Source organism: Pogona vitticeps, chromosome 4 (assembly GCF_051106095.1).
Source record: "Pogona vitticeps strain Pit_001003342236 chromosome 4, PviZW2.1, whole genome shotgun sequence".
Lineage (NCBI taxonomy): Eukaryota > Metazoa > Chordata > Lepidosauria > Squamata > Agamidae > Pogona > Pogona vitticeps.
The window spans coordinates 185,282,993-185,303,747 of NC_135786.1; the positions used below are offsets into that span (position 1 = coordinate 185,282,993).

Consider the following 20,755-nt stretch of genomic DNA (forward strand, 5'->3'; position numbering starts at 1 on the left):
TAAAGTCTTCCAATTTTTCTTATCCAGAAGACACTCAGAGGTTCTGTGAGGTATTCTCTTTTAATAATCTCTTTGGGCAGTGGTTCATCCTGAACAAAGGACTAAATATGCTACAGAATTCCCTGACATAATTTTAGTTGCAGTGGAAATGTGTGGTGGAATTCTGGACACACGACCATTGGGGAGCAAGCACACAGCCCGTTCTCTGATGATCTTGGAAAATGGGACATTGCATAACAGTGTTACCTGGGCTGTTTCACATTAGCCAGGAAATATGTCTACCTTGAAGATGGTCAAGAACATGGTAGGGGTTAAAATGACCCTCCATTTTTCCTCCCATTGACAGCTGGAAAAAGCAAGAGGTGCACTGGTGACTCTTTAATTATGGGAGAAACTTGCCCTTGCCAGTAGCAGAGCTCACCTTTGTGGCTTCAAGCCAGCAGACACCATTCCCTACTTTCAGCACGAGCCTGGCCATACTGTTGCTTCAGAACATTTGCACATAATGGTGGGGAATGGTAGGCACTTAGTGGTAACTACTATTTCTTGGTAGCATCTGCAAGGTGTTTAATTTTTGTTTGTATTGTTTGTTTGTTTCACACCAGTTGTGCCAGAACCGTGCCAGTCTGTGTGCTGGGTATGTGTGAAAGTTGCCTGATGGCAGAATACAAGAACTTAAGTGCTGTGTCCAGTTCTGTGGAAGATTTCTCTTTTAATTTATGCTAGACGAAAAATAAACCAAAATTGGTTGTTTGGCTTTAGTTTGGCTCTGATGCAGATGAAAATTATTTGTTTATAATTTATTCCTTTATTTAAAATGGAATTTGGGGCACAAAATCTCATAATTTTCCAATTTATGAGAAATGTCAGTTTTGGGAAATAATTTGTATACAGTGGGGTCTTGACTTAAGAACGGCTCGAGTTAAGAACATTTTGACTTAAGAACCGCTCTCATAGGAAAATATTGACTTGACTTACATACTTAAATTTGAGTTAAGAACTGAAAAAAAAACCACGTGGGAGGCAGGGAAAGGGCAAAATGTGAACTTTCAGTTAACTGTTGGCCAGTGAAAAGGGTGCCTGTCTGCTTCCTCACTCCTCCCAGCGTTTAGAGAGTGGATTGGGAGACAGTCTTCGGACTGCCTGGTACTGTCCTGCCTGGACTGTATTTTCCCTGCCTTCCCTGAACCTTTCTTGACCTAAGAAAAAAAGAAACAAAATATCCCCCTCTAGTGGTCGAAGGCAGAATAGCAGCTTCCCATTAGTTTCTATGGACGGAAAAGAGCAGATACGGATCAAATGGTTTTCAATGCATTCCTATGGGAAATGCAGATTTGACCTGAGAACTTTTTGACTTGAGAACCACCTTCCAATGCGGATTAAGTTCTCAAGTCAAGACCCCACTGTATTTTGAAGAAGAAACGTTTTAATGGAGGCAATTTTTAGCTCTTCATACAGTTACTGTTCCATGTTTACTTGTGATCCCTGACCTTTGGGAGCATATGTCACCCCTCGCTCTTCATGACTTCTTTTAACTAGAGGAACACTCACAGGTCAACCTGGCTTTGAGGAATAGCAGGCAAATGATGCGAAAGGACCTGCTCACAGAATAATTAATCTGTTTTAACCTATTGGCTGAAGTCCTTCATTGATTACAACATCGGCCACAGCCTCCATTGATAATTAAAAGTTTCTGATCCCTAGACCCCATGTCCCAAGGCTTCTTTGTGATCCTATTCATCCTGGGAAAGCCTTTGGAGGCTAGTGCCCTATCATCCACCTTACATTTGCAGAACTCCTCCAGTACTGCCCTTGCAAGTATGCAGACTCTCTCACAAGAGACGCGCAACACTCTTGAACTCTTCCTGCTTACATGGTCCTGCTGTTCATACAAGTTAGAAAGCAAACACAACCTTTTTTTTCAACTGACTACATATTTCAACCAGTATTACTGTGCTTACATTGTGGATATAAGTTTAAATTTTTTTTCAGAAATGCACTTCTATAAATGTCATAATCCCCACTGATTTCTATGGAGCATTTTTCAAACAAATATATACAGGATTCTAATCTTAGTATGATATATGAATTTCTTGGCTCGCTACCCCCATTTCTAGGGATTTTACATCTTTTCATAAAATGAACTTATTTATAAATAAATGCATAATTTGTGGGTAAGCTAACATGGGGCTACACAATTATTGCATCAAATACCACACAATTGCAACTCTACCTTGCAAGCTAAAACTTGTATTACTTATACTGTAAACTGATTATACATCAGAAGCAATACTATATTTTAAGTTATGTTTTAAAATTCCCCTCACTTGGTCTCTCTTCAGCTTATTTAAAAAAAAAACAGGGCCAAAACACAAATCTTTATATTGAATGATGTCCTGTGATTTTTCTTCATCCTTTTTTTTTTAGGTCAGTATCAGTCGAGAGCATTGGCAGAGAGCATGCTTACCACCAGTGAGTTTTTAAAGGAGATCAGTTATGAGCTTATTACTGGGAAAGTTAGTTTCTTGGCATCACATTTCAAAAACACATCTTTAGGTAAGTGAATATAAGATTCTGATTTAAAGTCTTCTGAGATATAAATCTGACTGTTTTCACACATCAAAATAAAGACCAAGCAAATGACCTCCTGACTAAATGTACAGCCGCTTTCATGTTATCTTGAGATACGTTGCTAGGCATTTTTTGAAAGATAAATCAATTGTGGTTTTGAGAAACCAGAAAACTGTCTCAAGTTTGCTCTGTGTACAATACAGATGTAGATGGGGTAACATCAGAAAGAGTAAGGAAGGAAATGTATTCTGTCTCTTCTGCTTGAAATCATGTCTTTTTTTGTTCTCTCAGTGCTTATTTTGTGCAGTGGGGGCTCCCCCTCCAATTTTGGTATATATATCCATCATTGGTTCTTTCTAGACTGAAGAAAATCTGTAATGTGATGTTTTGCTTACTAACTACATTTCTATGTCACATTGTGACACAAGGTGGTATAGAAAGATCACCAGTTTTCTTGAAAGATTATGTAATATTATAGAATGGTTTATGAATAATAATAAAAAAAGAAAAGGCGCAGAAATGACAATACAGCACCTTCAAGGCATATCCTGAATAGCTCAATAAAAGTGCCTTTACTTGCCTCTTGAATGAATGTTGAGTCCCAGGCAGCAGTCTCAAGCTATACAAGGCTCTAGCTGTAGCAGGAGTTGCTAAACAAGTTCTATCAAGACAACATCAATCATGTTCAAATTTACATTTTGATAAGGCAACATCAATCAAAGCAAAGGTCAGGTTCTGGTCAGTCAAGGTCAACTCAAAGAATGTAGCACTCTGGACAGCTCTCTGTGAAGCTTGTGTTGAAGAATCATACAGTACAAGCAAGCTGAAATGTTTCTTCAGCAACCAGCAAATCCCCATCAAGTCCATTAGAGATCCAATGACAAGGGGAAATAGAGGTAGGTGATATTGGCAGTCTTATAATACATTATTCCATACGTTTGGATAACCTCCTTCAGCAGTTTCTTGTGGATGTAAGAAGTATCCTTAGTGTTAAGACATGAGCCTGTATCTTACCTCCTGTAAGGTAAGATACAGGCTCATGTCTTAACACTAGTCAGAAAAACATATTCTTAATATAGCAAGATAGCTTGCTGGTGTGGGGGAACCAACAGTCGCCCAGAATCATTTGTGGAAGCTCTCTCCAGGAAGGAGCAGAAGAAAGCAACACTACTTTTTTTTCTTTTTTCTTACCTCTTTAAGGATTTATAGCCTCTGGCACAAAAGGAACAGTTAGGACTTCTCTGGTCAACTTTATGTTAAGCATTCAATTATCAGAGCTGGTTTTTGTAGTGGATGGAGATTAAGTATGGCGTGGTCTTCCTTTTTCATATTTCTCATTAAATTTTGAAAGGGATATGTTCTAAAGGCACTTACATTCTAAAGGTATATTCTTTACTAGGTGATGAATTGGACAAGTTGCTAGAGACAATGCAGCAGAGACGAGGAGATAATGTTGTAATCCCATTCAATGGAGATGTTAATGAATGTGTGTCATCTCAAGAAGCGGCTGCCATGGTTTCCTCCCAGGAATTGGGTAAGGGTTGACTCTCTCAATTCGAATTGGTTTATGTCAAAAGCCACATTTTAGCTGATGCCTTGGAATCACATAATAGAAGACAGGATGGTCCACTTGTGGCCTTCTGTGTGTGTTTTTCAACTTCCATCAGGCTATGCCAGAATAGCCAGTGAAGAGGGACAATGAAAGCTGTAATCCAGCAACCTCTGGATAGGTATATGTTGCTCACCCCTCATACAAGAATGTGATAAAGAGAGACTGTATTTTGCAACTAGTGTTGCTGTAGTTCCACAGTTACATAATCTGGCTGATAGGTTTACACTGAATTTGCTGGTTGAGGGAAGCATTGGGCTCAGTGATGCTGAGGAAAATTTTACTCTGTCAATGGAGTCAAAGTGAGTAAAGCTGATAAATGTTTTTCTTCACCTTAAGTTGTTTACAAAATCACAAATTGTGTAAACATGGAAGAAATCAGAAGTTTTGCACATGAGTGCATTCTAGGCTACTGATTACAAAATAATATAACCAAAAGAGGCTGTACTTCATAATAATCTTAGGGTTTTTGTTTGTTTCTTGTTTTTTGTATGGAACTCATAGCCAGAGTAGGGTTGCACCCACCAGAAACTTTGGGCGGGGGTGAGGCATACGCCACTCCCAAGCTGCTCGTCAGAAAAAATGTCTTATGAACTTGGGAGGTGGGAAAAGCCCAATTACTTTTAGAATTTTGCTGTCAAAGCTGTGGTAGTTCTGTGTGACAACAACTGGAAAAGCTTAAAATCTTACATATATATGAATTTCTCTTTAAACATACTGGAGGAACAGAGTAATATTTTCAAAATTATACACCAGCACTATTTTTAGAATAAAGGCTTATATTGTCACACCTTTCTTTAGTCAGAAAAACATATTCTTGAATGTAGAAAAAAATAACCATATTTGAAAGTAGTGGGTTTTGTGGAAAGCAATCTGAAAATGTAATGCATTTCATTATATATATATATATATATTTAAAAACCCTTGAAGGGTTGCTTTCTGTGAGACTCCAGCCCTAAATTCAGTAAAATCCTTACGGAAATTTTGAGTCTATCTTACATTTTTGGCCTGCAGGTAGTGTGCCCCACCCATTATTATAGCTGCAGTTGGACCAAATTATGTCACACTAAGCATGCTTGCTAAAATGGCATTGGGATCTGCTACTTTTCTTTGTAACGAAAGGGAGCTCTATGAGTCTCATGAATAGATTGGGACTACAGTTGGGATGAGTGGGTTATTGTTTTGCCACACATCATTTCCCCTCTGAAAATAAGAAACAAGGAGAACTGGAGCTCTCCTTAACTTTGTGTGGGACCTGGTGTAGCAGAACAAGTTTTTTTCATCAATTGTTTTTTCAAAGTAGTTGTTTTTTGTCTTTCATTGTACACACTGAATTCCGTTGATCCTAATTAATTTTAGATACAAATGTACTTTTTACACAAAGGAAAAGTGTACTGCTCATATACTGCTCCATAGCGTTTAAAGGAATCGCTATCTAGGTGGTTTATAATTTAATTATTCGGGGTACACATTGCTCCCACCCCCACTCCTCATCAAGCTGGGAACTCAGTTTATTGACCTCAAAAGGATGGAAGGCTGAGTGAACCTTGAGCTGACTAACTGAGACTCAACCTGGGTCATGAGTAGTTTTGGCTGCAGTACAACAGTTTAATCCTCATGCCATGAGGCTCCTCTTGAAATATACAAGAGATATATTTCTAAACCTAAAATTTTATTTTCTTTGAGTGTCTGTTTTTAATAAGTTGATAAATTTGTAAAAATCTAAAAAAAAAATCTGTACAAAGTTTTCATCGTTATGCCATACATTCATATACTGATAGAGTTGCAAGTAACAGGAAGTGTGTATTCGTGAAGGCTTTCACGGCCGGGATCTAATGGTTGTTCTGGGTTTTTCGGGCTCTTTGGCTCTGTTCTGAAGGTTGTTCTTCCTAACGTTTCGCCAGTCTCTGTGGTCAGAGCACAGAGTGCTGTCCTCTGAAGATGCCGGCCACAGAGACTGGGAAAACGTTAGGAAGAACAACCTTCAGAACACGGCCAAAGAGCCCGAAAAACCCACAACAACCAACAGGCAGTGTGTGTTTCATTTTCCAATGCTGTGATATAAATGTTCTAGGCATAATAAAAATTAATTGTTTTTTTTTGCTGATCCATGATTAATCTTCAAGAAGCAGACAAAAAATTTGAAGAGCAAGTAGAAGTCAACCAAAGTGAGAAGATGCTTCAGTGAAAAATTAATAGAATGACACTCAGCAAAGACGGACAAATAGTATCTAACCCTCAACCTAAGAAATGATAGACACTCATCATTGTAGTCAGTGAATTTGACCTAAAGTTAAAATCACCTTATTTGTACAAACCTTCCATAAACAAGGCTTCTTCCCAATCTTTAGATCCAGAATGGCTTAGAATGGCTGAAATCCTTTTCCGTGGCTTCTGCCTGTTCAACAGGAATAATGTTATTGTCAACAGTGAGTTGTATGGACATAACCTTATTGTATAAGAGTTGTGGGCACACACACTCAAATGTCTGTGAACTATGACTCTTCTTTCTCATAGATTTGGACAGTGAAACCTTCCAAATTTATCAGCCACAGCTCACAATTGCCAGAAAGCTCTTGTCACAAGTGTGTGCCATAGCAGACAGTGGAAACCAAAGCCTAGATCTGGGCCATTTCAGCAAAGTAGATTTCATTGTGGTGGTCCCCCGTTCAGAAGTGCTGGTCCAACAAACCCTTCAACGGATTCGACAATCAGGTAGGAAACAGATTGGTGGGGTGGGGGTGGAGTGGGGTGGAGGCATATATTAAATCCAGCAAGATATGTATATATGTTTCCATTGAATTAATGGAGTTTTGTATTTATTAAACAAGCAAAGGTCCAATCTACATGCAGAAGATTTTAGTATTTAACATCATTTGCAACTGTACTCATGTAAATGAATATGAGACTTGGGTTGTGTATTTTCCGTCTTAGAAAAATCAAAACTATATGGCAAGTTAGTTTCAGTTCTTCACCAAAACAAAATGGGTTCTATGTCTTTATATAAAACTGTGCTCATGACCTGGGGTTCAAATCCCAGGTAGCCGGCTCAAGGTTGACTCAGCCTTCCATCCTTCCGAGGTCGGTAAAATGAGTACCCAGCTTGCTGGGGGGGCAATGTGTAGCCTGTATAATTAAAAAATTGTAAACCGCCCGGAGAGTGCTTGTAGCGCTATGGGGCGGTATATAAGTCCAATAAATAAATAAATAAATAAATAAATAGTGCTAAATATTTATTCACTGTTCAGCAACCTTATTCCTGGGAAGGTTTGGGATACTACTCATGGGAAACGAAAGCTCTGACTACTGGACATCCCACTTAATCCTTTTCTGTTGGTTTGAGATTGGAGATTTCACATTTTAAAGCTGATCATGAGATGTTTTGGAATTAAAAAACTGAGGAGATTGTGTGTGCAAACACACATTGTTGTCAGCCCTTTCCTCTACTGGGATGTAGGATGTATATGAGAGATGAAAAGAATGCTCACTAAATTGCTCATTCTTGTCAATTTAAACTCTCTCAAGAGCAGACACCTCCAAAAGAAATTTTAAAGCCCTGTGAGATTCCTCATCCCAAAACTGAAAGTGAAAGAGGTCTCTTTCCACTCTCAAGATCCCTGTATAATTTCTGTCAAATATCACTCTTGGCCTTTCGCTTTGAGACACAATCCAGACATATATACACAGGAAGCACAGCTGATTATTAAAAAAATATGCCAAATGGAAGAAAACCCTACTAGGACTTCAAAATGTTAATTAAGAGGTTTTCCAAAGTTGGGTAATTTGTACAATTTCCAGAACAGTGCTGTGCAAAACCCAGGAAAGGTTACACAGAACTCAGGCAATTTTCCTCAAACTGGGTTTATAAAATTATTTATTTTATTCCATTCTATTTGGACAAAACATTATTCTTACTAGTGCAAGATTTCTTATCAAAATCTCCTTGCCATCGTTGCCAGTGAGGAAAAGAAAAAAATTGCGTTGCAAGAAAGGTCTATATCCTTTTGTGTGTGTGTGTGTGTGTGTGTGTGTGTTTACAAACAATTGGGAGAAAGCAAAAAAGAAAGCGTGAGAGGGACTCCAATTAAGCAAGCTTGATAGCTCAGCTAACATTTAGTTCTCTAAATCTATCATATTCTGGTTAAAATCCTGTTGCTTAGCATAGTGAATGACAAGTGGATTCAGCCATTGAATATGTGGGGATTTGATGAGCCCGTTCCTCTGAAGCTCCGTTGATTCTGTGGCCCTACTCTGGTTGCAATTTACTATACTAAGCAACAGGATCTCAGCTATTAATCTAATTTGTTTTGGTTGTTCTGGGTTTTTCGGGCTCTTCGGCCGTGTTCTGAAGGTTGTTCTTCCTAACATTTCGCCAGTCTCTGTGGCCAGCATTTTCAGAGGACAACACTCTGTGCTCTGAAGATGCCGGCCACAGAGACTGGCGAAACATTAGGAAGAACAACCTTCAGAACATGGTCAAAGAGCCCGAAAAACCCAGAACAACCATTAGATCCCGGCCATGAAAGCCTTCGCGAATATACCAATTTGTTTTGTTTTGTTTTTTTAAAAAGTCCCTTAGTGTTTCCTATTTTTGGATAAAAATAGGCCTCTGCCCCATCATTTCTTCCCTTAGGTGTTCTTGTAGACTTGGGCCTTGAAGAAAATGGAACAGCTTACCAGAAAGCTGAAAAATATGTGGTGCGGCTAGACAATGAAATTCAAACCAAATTTGAAGTTTTCATGAGGCGGGTGAAGCAGAATCCATACACACTCTTTGTGTTGGTACATGACAATGCCCATGTGGACTTCACAAGGTAATTCTTTTAAAGTAAAGTAAAACAACCTTAAACATACTTCATGACTATATAAAGAATAAAAAGTCTTTTTCTGGTCAGTGCATCACAGTACGAAGTATATTTGCCAGACATGTTTTAGAGACACAATTACTTGTGTTAAAAAATGAGCAGCTGTGGCTATAATGTCCATTTGTGTTCCTAAATCTGCATGTTTTATGTTTAGAAAGATCTTCAGTAGCTTGTATTTATTTCCATGGTTCTTGTAATAAACACATGGCCAATATTTCTGGAGATACGGCATTAATATTGCCAAAAATCTTGATCATAAACAAAAAGATTTGCTATTGATATGCAGGTAGGGTGTCACTCCTACTTGTATTAGAAAACAATCAAGTGCTTTCTTATGACATACTCCAAAAAGATGCTGAGTGAAGGTTGCAAAATATTGCATAGTTGTATGCCATATTGCATATCATGAGCAACTTGCTAGATCCATTGGTTTACTTTTATAACCATTCTTTTTCTTCACTTCACTAGAGTTTTCTATGAGCAGCCTGCTCATTTCAAATAGTATGTTTCATTTGCTTTGTCTGATGCCTTTTCATTTCTGACTGCACTGAGATACTGGATCCTAGAGCTGATAGTTCTGGGATGCTGATGATGGGCACCAAGGTTGTTACATGAACCAATTGATGGAGCACATTCTTTAATTTCCCCACATGGAAGCCTCCACTTTTGATTTTTATTTTATGCAGTGCCTTCTCAAACACTTGAAAACTCTGTAAAATTAGGAAACGAAGTAATGATATCAGGAAAAAATTCCTAATTGTTAGAGCAGTATGACAATGGAACCAATTACCTTGGGAGGTGGTGAGCGCTCCAGTGCTGGAGGTGTTCAAGAGAAAATTGAACAGCCATTTGTCAGATATACTTTGATCTGGATCCCTGCACTGAGTAGGAGATTGGATTTGATGGCCTTATAAGCCCCTTCGAACTCAGTTATTCTGTGATTGCCTAGTGCACAGTATAGCTAAAAGCAACACAAACACTCTCCATACAATTTCTAAGAGCAACAACACCAGAGTTCGGATGGAAACTACTTTTGCTGCTTTCCCTAAGGCAGGGTGGATGGGGAACATTAAGCCATCATTCCTTGATCTGTGAAGTTACACACTGTTTTTCTGTTTCTTGTTTCTTTGTGAACTAAGTGACTTCTTTAGTTATTATTTTAATCCTTTCAACTTTGATCTAGAGAATGTGAAAATATAAATTAAAAAAGGCCAGGAAAAACTGCAGGTTTTCTCTTTTTTGGTAGTAGCTTCTCAAACTCTGTGTCCCATGGAGAGCCCAGCAACGGACTTGCAGATAGAGTGATAAACTGCAGAGAGGTTCTTGAAGCTTTCAATCTCCTTGTCCTTCAAGTGAGTTCTTTCCCTTATACTCTTCAAACTCAGCAGTCCAGAATCAGCTCTGCCAATGAGGTGCACTGGATACAGTTTGGCAACATGGTAAGAGTCTGAGTGTTGTAAATGCCATACAGTGGTCAGAAGTGTTTACCTGCTTGTTTTAACATTTTCTGTCTCTAGATGTAATTTTTTTTCCTGCTGATGTAGTTAAGTTTACAGATGAATTCAGATACTGACCCAGAAGGGGGAGGATCCATATCATGTTCTGTACAGGACACAACTTGGCAACTGCCAGTTGCTTCCTCTGCTGTAAATAGGCTCAGAAATTGTTCAATAATGGTGCCAACTTTACTTATTCTCAGAAATTTGTGCTGTACTTTTCACTTGTCTAGTTTTATAATTGAGTTAGGTGAAGGAACAGAGCAATGCTCAGCAGATCTGCAAGTGACGCCAAAGTGACAAGGATAGCTAATACCTCAGAAGGCAGGATCAGCGTACAAGATGACCTCAACAGATAGAGAACCAGGAATTGAATAGACAGGCAGCAAGATTCAGAGGGTAGGATTTTATGAGGAAAAATTAAATGCAAAAATATAGGATGAGTGACACCTGGCTTGATAGCAGGATGTGGAAAAAGAATCAAGGGGGATTAGTAGATCACAGGCTAAATGTGAGTTGACAAACTGGTACGGTGTCCAAGAAAGAAAGAAAAACTAATGAAATTATAAGTTGCATCAACAAGAGAATAGTGTCCAGATAAAGAGAGTTAATAGTACCATTGGGAATACTGTGTCTCATTTTGGACATCATTGTTCAAGAAGAATATAAAGCTGAACATATGCAAATAACATGACAAAGTGTCCAGAAACCAACCTGTATGAGAACTGGTTGAGATGGTTGGGTATGATTAACTTGGGAAACAGTGAAAGGTTATCTGATCTTCAGATATAAGAAGATCTGTCACATAGAAGATGGATTAAGCATGTTTGTTCCTGCTCTAGTGAGTAGGACCTGAGCCAGTGGATCTTAATGATGAGAAAGCAGATTCTGACTAAATGTTAGGAAGAACTTCCTCACAGCAAGAGCTGCTTAATAGAGGAACAGACTCGTACTTTGGAAATTGGTGGACTCTAATATGTTGGTGAACTTAAAACAGAGGTTGGATGGCTGTCTCTGATAAACGTTTTAACTGTGGACTCCTGCATTAGCTGGAAGATGGACTTGATGCTCCATGGGATCCCTTCCATTTTTCCAGTTCTGTAAATCTTTTCTTCTAAAACTGTAAAAAAATCTAATCAATAAAAGCTCACACTACCTTACAAGAACTGCAGATTTTTGAAAATTTGCAATGTGAACAAAATCTCAGGAATATTACCTCTTACCACTGGTATGATATCAAAGTGGAATGATAGGCATGCCTCCTTGGGGAGGTCACTCAGACTGGGTGCAATCACTGTAAGATTTCTCTTCCTGGTTGTCACCACTTGAATTGTAACCATGGGGACACCTGGAGAAGATTTCCACTGGATGAAGTTGTACAGTATATGATAGTTGTTCAGGTACCTTCATCATTAGCTAAGCATGGCATTTTAAAGGTGAGCACACCAGTAGTTTGAATTAATTCTAGATTATCTCCAAAGGTGGCTATACATGTAGAGTACATTGTAGTAGTACACCTGCCTACTATAGGAATGGTGGAGTAGATTATTATGTAATACTTTATCTGCAATCATGATAGTCTTGCTAGAAAAGATGACTCAGGTATAGAATCTAAGGATAATAAAATGTGGTTTAAACAAATGTATTTAATATTAATGTTGAAAAAAGCATTAATAAGATACAATAATACAGTATAGTGATCTTCATTTTAAAGGGAGAGGGGGAAAATATGCCAATGTTTGAGATACAGATATAAGTATAAAATAATTATTTGTTGTTAATATCTCTGTTTGAAGCAGGAAGAACTAAGCCAAGATGAAAAATTCTATTTTGGTCTGAATGAATACAGCAAATCCCTGCAGTGGGGAATCACAAGCCCGCTTCTGAGATGTGACGAAACCTTTGAAAAAATGGTGAATACACTCTTAGAGAGGTAAATCCTTGGGGACCAGGGTATTTAGCATTAGTCAGGGTCATGAGTATGGATGGCTAGAAAGCCACAGGAAGGTCTCTGGAATTCCAAATATGATATTTTTGTATTAAAGATTTTTTCCTCATTACATGTGCCATAGTATATGCTCAGTATACTGTAACACTGGGGAATCTGTTGCAGCTGAAAGCTGGAATTCCCTTTCAGATAATTTCTTGGAGGCCATATTCCAGCGATGGCTGGAGCAAAAGGCCTTAAACACTCACCAATTTAACTGCTCTTAAAAGTGGCATAACAAGCAGCACCTCTGACACAGATACTGAAGCTCCAGCAGTTTCATATGGATGTAGCTGGCCTTACAAATAACCTGGTCCCAGACTAGAGGTCTTTGAATCCTCTTTGAAACGGTCCTTGGGAGATGGGTGTACCCGTGCCTACTAGTTATAAACAGGTAAAGGTTCCCCTTGACAATTTTTGTCCAGTCGTGTTCGACTCTAGGGGGCGGTGCTCATCCCCGTTTCCAAGCCATAGAGCCAGCGTTTTGTCTGAAGACAATCTTCCGTGGTCACATGGCCAGTGCGACTTAGACATGGAACGCTGTTACCTTCCCACCGAGGTGGTCCCTATTTATCTACTTGCATTTGCATGCTTTCGAAACGCTAGGTTGGCGGGAGCTGGGACAAGTGACGGGAGCTCACTCTGTCGCGTGGATTCGATCTTACGACTGCTGGTCTTCTGACCCTGCAGCACAGGCTTCTGCGGTTTAGCCCGCAGCGCCACCACGTCGCCTACTAGTTATAATGGCTGTGTATTCTCTTAAGACTGTATCTCCTGCCTGTTGCAGGGGAGGAAGAACAGGAAGGTACCACTGTATCTGTGTCCTGCTTATGGGATTCCCCTGTGCAGCTGGATGGCTGTTGTGGCAACATGATGTTAGATTAGACAGGCCTTTAGTCTGATCTGTTATGGCCTTTCTTAAGTTCTGATCCCTAAAAGATACAAATCTAATCTCATGGGGAGAAAGCCAAGCTGGAACTGTATCTCCTGCCTGTTGCAGGGGAGGAAGAACAGGAAGGTACCACTGTATCTGTGTCCTGCTTATGGGATTCCCCTGTGCAGCTGGATGGCTGTTGTGGCAACATGATGTTAGATTAGACAGGCCTTTAGTCTGATCTGTTATGGCCTTTCTTAAGTTCTTATCCCTAAAAGATACAAATCTAATCTCATGGGGAGAAAGCCAAGCTGGAACCTGGCTCTTTACTTTTTAGTTTTCTATATGAATGGAAAGTTTGGATAGAGAAGCATTCAGCAACAGGAGACCCTTTCCCAGTCTACAGCCTTAAGAGGTCCAGCCCAGGTGCCCATTTGCAAATAACAGCTAGGCCAGAGACAGGCAAAAGGGTAATTGCTTCTAGAGCCCTGGCTCATACTGAACAATAAAGTCACTGCAAATTTTTTAACTATGTGTTGATAAATGCATTTATGGCCCACATCTTCAGGCCTAGAGATTGTCCTCAACATAGCAAGTAATAAATGAAAACATCCCTTTATAGCAAAGCAGAAAACCATAAAAGAGCAAACACATTTAGCAAGTTTCAGATTTGTCGAGATTTCTAAACAAAATGCTACTCTATGAAGTACATTCTTGGCTAAAACACTCACATTGGATGTGATAACTGCAATTTTCACAGTGATTGGTTTGCACACAATTACTCTGCATTGAATGAGCGAAAGTATATTCCAACTGCCAGTTCTTATGGAGGCTAACGCTGACACACAATGATGTGATAACATGCTGGTTCTCCTTCCCACTCACAGTGGTGTGTTTTATGTTGTCTCTCACATTCCTCTGGTTAATTTGGTGGCAGCTGCTCAAGAGAATGCTTACATTATAGTTTTAATTATTGTTCTTGTTCTATGCCATCAGGTTGCTTCCAATTTATAACACTGAATTAGTGAGCTCTAAAATGCTCTGCTCTGGTCTTGTAAACTCAACACGATGCCTTCTTTTATTGAATCAGCCACTCTTAATTAAGGAAAAGATTGCTCTAATTCAGCTTTCATATACTTCTGTGAGCATCCTGCAAACTTTGTTCTAGTAAAATGTAAAGGTTCCCCTTGACATTTTAGTCCAGTCGTGTCCGACTCTAGGGGGAGGTGCTCATCCCATTTTCAAGCCGTAGAGCCAGCGTTTGTCCGTAGACAGTTTCCGTGGTCACGTGGCCAGCGTGACTAGGGAATGCCGTTTTACCTTCCCACCGAGGTGGTATCTATTTATCTACTCGCATTTGCATGCTTTCGAACGGCTAGGTTGGCAAGGAGCTGGGACAAAGCAACGGGCGCTCATTCCGTCGCGTGGATTCGAACTTATGACTGCTGGTCTTCTGACCCTGCAGCAGAGGCTTCTGCGGTTTAGCCTGCAGCACCACCACATCCCTTTGTTCTACTCTGTACCTATTCTCCGGGAGTGTACATGCCAGATTTAACCTAACATCCTGTAAACAGTAAGGAATATGTCCCGCTGAACATAGTCAGACTTAGTTGTCAGTAAACCTGGATTGTATTGTTAGATACAGTTAACAGATCCTATTTTCATTTCTGGCTAGATGGATAGGTCACTGAGCTAGGTATCTGGCTATGGAATCACCACTAGTCAGGAGTTTGATTCCCCACTTGTGCCTCCTGGGAGAAGGGGCAGATTGTGTAGCCTTGGGCAAGCTACAGAGTCACAGAATATCCCCAGAAGAAGGGAATGGTAAAGTACTTCTCCATGCTTAGAAAACTCTGGAAAGCATCACCATAAGCTGAAAATGACTTGGTGGCATATAATTATTATCTATACTTCTGTTACCTATTTAGACTGAACAATATGTGTGGCCATAACTAGCACTTTTGGTAATTGTTGGCATGCTTCCAACAGCAAATTTTGGGGTCAGATTCCTAGTTTGTTCACCCTAGTTATGGCTCTGTACTTGTGGGATTTTCAGACTACATATAGCATAAATTCTTCTTTCCTTTCTGTGATACCTGTTATGTAGACCTGATTTCAAATCACCATGTACTGGTTTCGCTGACTGAAACAGAAATGTCTTCGTTCCAAGGTATCCTCGGCTGCACAGTATGGTGATTCGCTGCTATCTCCTTATTCAGCAGTATTTGGAAGCACTGATGGCTCTTACCACTATGGCCTCACTCAGAGACCACAGCACACCTGAGACTCTCAGTATTATGGATGATATCATCACTGCACCTGGCAAGGATAAAAACGGCCGTGGCCACATGCTGGTTATTAGGATTCCTTCTGTGCAGCTGGCAATGCTGGCAAAAGAGAGGTTGCAGGAAGCACGTGATAAACTTGGCCTCCAGTATCGTTTTGAGATCATTTTGGGGAACCCAGCTTCAGAAATTACTGTTGCCAAGCACTTTGTGAAGAGGTTAAAGGTTAGTTGAATACTGTTTATTTGTGCTTATTGACAAGGTTCCTTTTTTGAACTACATCTACTAGCATTTTGAGGGATTCTGAGAGCCAGTTTACATAGATTGTGTGAGTTTACATGCAAGCATGGTAATTCTCCAGCTTACACTTCTTATGGAGGATGAGCATAGGAAATATGTAGAATTGGACCTCATTAATTCATACAACATCATTACTATGTCCATTAGTTAAAGTAATCAAAAAGATTTTTTTGTAGCAGTGCACTAAGTGAAGTAGATGTTGCCTGCTGAAATGATCATTGTTTGTACACACGTACACGTGACAGGTGCCAACATCCTTGAGATGGGAGCTGCTGCATTGTCTTGCAAGTGTACTGAGATAGCAAAACACCAAAGATGTTGCACAGTGTAGCTTGCACAACTGTGCAGGTGAAAGTTTACTATTGGAACCCATGAAGAAATAATGTGGGAAGAGAAAGATTGTTAACTTTGACCCAGTCAGAGATTTTTCTTTGCGGAGTTATAGCCACAGAATTAGGGCATTACCTAATAAGTATAAAAATCAAGTCGCAAACCCATTTTTCGAGATCATACACTTTAGTCTTTACTGGGAGTAAAATGCTAATTTGTATTCTTGGAAGAACAGGTGCAATAGTAATTATTTCAGGCAACCTTCTGTTTGATCAGCCTCTTAGTACAATAGAACATTCACACAGGTTGTGTATTCAGAAAGAATAGCAACATGATGCATTACAGAGTACCCTCGACTTACAGACGACTCGACTTATAGACTCTTCAAGTTACAGACTTCTCTGGCTGCAAAATTTAGGTTCAACTTGCAGCCAGAGAATTGACCTACAGACCAGAAAAAAACAAAATGGAACAAAAACAGTATAAAAACGGCTGGTTACAGGATTAATCGGTTTTCAGTGCATTGTAGGTCAATGGAGCCTCGACCTACAGACTTTTTGACCTGCAGCCACCATTCCAATACGGATTAATTCCATAAGTAGAGGGTCCACTGTATGCTGAAAATAAGTCCTGCACCAAGGAATCACACCAGAGTTCATAAATAATGTAATAAATAGAAAGGATGGGAACAGTTCCACAAAGTACTGATACTTTATGACCAGTGAAAAAAGTGCTTTCAGGGTCCCTGAAGAGTAACAAACTGCAACTGAGTGTTTATATGAGTTACCAAGCCAAACCCCCTATTTATTACCTTATCTCAGTCTCAAGCGACATAGAAGGTTGTACCTGAAATCATGTCAGAGCCCATATATACCTTTCGTATTATTATAATTTTCTTAATGCAGTCAAACTGAGTACATTGAGTATAATAATATACATTTGCAATCTCCTGATGTGTAGAGAACTGTTTTGAGTTTACAAGTGCACGTTCCCATTTGTTTTGCTTCCACTCCAGCTGAGGTGCAGAACACAGGCGGCTGGCCCAGTGAGGCAGGGAAATAGATTCCTAACAGAAGAGGTGACTCTGCCCCCAGTCCTGATAAAAGAATTAGTCATAGATCTTTTTACACTAGAAACTTATGAAAAGCAGAACTTGAAATTGACTCACTGATCCGCTCTTAAGTATTCGATTTCTGTCCTCTTCTTCTGAAAGGAGAAATGACTCATGACACATAGCATTTGTATAAGGGAGTGGGTAGGGAGAGAGAGAATGAATCAGTCTGAGGGAGAAGAGTAAATAGTAAGAAAGGAAACTGTCACTGAAAGCTTCTTCTTCGATGTTTGATTTTGATTTCGATGTTCGATGTTCGATTTTGTTAAGTTAAATATTCCCCAAACAGGACATTATTATTGATATGTGTGCTGAGATCTCTTGTTTTAATGGCCGTATCACTGGTTGTTCTTTGCTTCAGCTGGTTTCAGCATATAGTCCCTTCTTTACTACAGTGATGAAATTTAACTTTTGTGCCTTAGCAAAATTTGTTGGGTGTTACAAGAGGGGCAGGCAACTTCCAGAGGTCTGGAATCCTGGAGGGCTGCTTCTCCTCTTGCACTCCTCCACCCCCAAACTTGTTTACAGAAGAAGCTCCCCTGTGCCCTTTAGTGGCAAGAAACACAAGATTCTTGGAGGCATTGGGTCATGGCAAAATTGCCTGCCACACTTCTTAGAGGGCACCAAGGGACCTCTATGAAGGTAAATGACTGGTTTCTAAGCAATTTCTTTTGGATATCCCTTGGTAGCATTATTTCGATTAACAGTGGATAGCCACTCAGAAGAAATTTCATTGAGCTCAATAGGTTGCCCTACCGTATATGTGGGATTACAGGATTACAGCTCAAGTGAGACAGTTTTACTCAGGTAAATCTAAGGATTCGCTTAGTCTAAAGTAGGGCCAGCCCTATCATTAGACAAAATGAAGCATTAACATCAGGTAGGATGTTGGGTAGGGGGGCAGAAGTGGTAGCCTCCTACATATTGTTCTTGGAATTCTTGCCTGTTCCCTTTTCCACACAGTTTGGCCTGAGCTACCTATTTTAGCCTGATGCCTCAGCTATATTGCAGCCCACTCTCCCGTTGCTAGAGCTGAAGTAATATTAGCTTGTCAGTCCAGCTATTTTCTATACATGGAATGGATGAGGGTGCCATCTTGTCATTTAGCAACAAAATACCTTGTAAATAACTTGTAAGCAAAGGTTTGAGTGGCTTGTGAGTGGATTGGGGATGTGTTGGGCAGGGCACATGCATAGCCTCAGTCCTCCCCAATTTATGACAGAACACTTGCTTATTTGCTTTCACACAATTTTGTTCAGCTGTTGTTGCAGTCCTTCCATTTTAGTTTGGCTTTGGTTATGTGAAACATATCCTCACACCTTCCTTCTTCAACAATGATACTTAAAGTGATGGAGAGATTGGGTAACTTCCTCTTTGTCAAGGTAACCTGTGCAATGAATGTAAGGAGCTGCTATGCTTCCACTTTCTTAAAAGGTAATTCTTCCAAGTGGAAGCATGTCTTCCCATTGAATAGCCCTGGAGTGTCATGAGAGCCAAATCTGCAGGAAGAGGGGAGAGAAATAAAAAAACAGAACCCCCTGTGTTCAGAGATTACATGACTCGAGTACCTAAAGAATGACAGTTTTAGCACAAAGAATGTGTGTAAGATAACAATGAAAAAAAAATTATTCCAAGTTTTCTTGTTGTTCATTTCTCACAGGCATGGAGAGGAGATGAGCGAGAGGATTGGTTTCCTCATACTTACCAAGATTTGGAAGGTCTGCCTTGTATTGTGGTTCTAACTGGCAAGGATCCGTTAGGAGAAACATTCCCCAGGTATGATCAGAGTTGGAGAGCAACTACAGTTGTATTCAGTTTAGGTCATCACGTGAAGACCCTGGATTGTTTCCGTGCCAGTGTCTACATTGGCCCTCAATCCAATAGTGCTTGATATGTACCCACAGCCTGCAATTCTTTGATACTGCCCCCTTGGTGGTCCCTGTTGCTTCTTCCTCATCTTTTTTTCTGTGCTGGGGTGATCTAGTGCTAAACTAATGTATCAATGTGCTGATAAGGTGATCTACCATCAAATTTAGTAGGTTTTTTTTTTTAGGACAAAGATCATGGATGTGTGTATTCCCACTGTTCCAAAACACCATATCTCAGCTTAATATGTCACAGTCACACCATTCTGAGTCATGACCCCATTCTTTTGTAGAACAAAACAAACAATCATACAGGGAAATCATTCTGGTTTTAAAAAAGTAGACGCCTCCATTGGTGGTGGTGGGGAAATCTGAATTGGAGGCACAAAGGACTGGGCTGATTCACATTGGCCTTTGCATTGTGTGATCACTGAAAAATACCCTGTACTAATTGTGGAGCTAATCCCGATGTATTTGTCAGTGCAGGTGATCCACAGTCCCAGTATTGTTTTTAAAACTTCTTAAAATTTATGATAATTTCCAGGTTCTTATTTTAAGTGACAATCAGTTAATGTGGAATGGCCCATTTATAATGCTGCCCCATGTTTGGAAAAAAAAGACACAAATATATTTGTAAAACTATATGAAAAGTAATTCAACTGATTGATTGCAGAGGTGTTATAGGAAAATAGCAGAGTATTATGATTCTGTGGAACCATGCAAATAAAATATTACCCTGTTTTCCTAAAAATAAGATGACATGAGTGTATTTGAATAAATGTAGATTGTTGTACATGAAAAAAATAAAATATCCCCTGAAATGCATTTTTGAGCAAAAATTAATATAAGACCCTGTCTTATTTTCGGGGAAACACGGTAGAACAAAGTAAATAAAATCAGCAAATCAGAGTATAAGGATGTAAAGTTTAGAAAAGCCAGTGAATCCCTCATGTAGTTGCTGTTTAAAGCCTGACAATAGGAATGTCTTTGCCAGGCACTAGAATGGGTTTTGGCACATCTTTTGAGGAAGGCATTGCATAAAAAGAGTGCCAGCACAGAAACGTCCCTCTTTCCAGGCACCACTTACTTTGGTGGCAGGATCAGAGGAAGAGGAATGTTGGATGATGTATACAGTGATTGAATCACCTCCAGTGACAGAAGGTGACCAAGTAACCCATTGCTTAAGACTAAATAGGTCCTGTTAGCATTGCATATACTTATTTCCCCCCCTCGTTTGATAACAGAGTGTGAGGCCAGTGGTGCTAAAATAAATGCTTGCTTGAAATTCAGAAAGAGACCAAAGAGTCAGACTTGAGACAAACACATCATAATGTCTGGAGAAATTCTCTCTTCCAGCAAGGTTGCACTAAATTGCTTGAATTCATTATCTAGTGTTTCTCCTTCATCGGACCGAAGCAGAAATGAACAGAACTTGACATCCTCTCTAGCCTGACTTAGAACA

At 39.7% G+C, this 20,755-nt stretch overlaps 1 protein-coding gene across 13 annotated transcripts in view; it reads left to right on the top strand.

Moving 5' to 3' along the window:
* Positions 1-20,755, top strand: part of GREB1L (GREB1 like retinoic acid receptor coactivator) — a 191,182-nt gene that overhangs the window by 134,021 nt on the left and 36,406 nt on the right. For 9 of the 13 annotated variants that reach the window (XM_072998833.2, XM_072998841.2, XM_072998838.2 and 6 more), the window contains 8 exons: positions 2,428-2,556; positions 3,971-4,105; positions 6,698-6,895; positions 8,814-8,994; positions 10,292-10,484; positions 12,338-12,474; positions 15,573-15,912; positions 19,089-19,204. In XM_072998833.2, coding sequence (XP_072854934.2) covers positions 2,428-2,556; positions 3,971-4,105; positions 6,698-6,895; positions 8,814-8,994; positions 10,292-10,484; positions 12,338-12,474; positions 15,573-15,912; positions 19,089-19,204 — 1,429 coding nt within the window. The remainder of the gene's footprint in view (positions 1-2,427; positions 2,557-3,970; positions 4,106-6,697; positions 6,896-8,813; positions 8,995-10,291; positions 10,485-12,337; positions 12,475-15,572; positions 15,913-19,088; positions 19,205-20,755) is intronic. The other 4 variants (XM_078392604.1, XM_078392606.1, XM_078392603.1 and 1 more) reach the window with 2 other exon arrangements.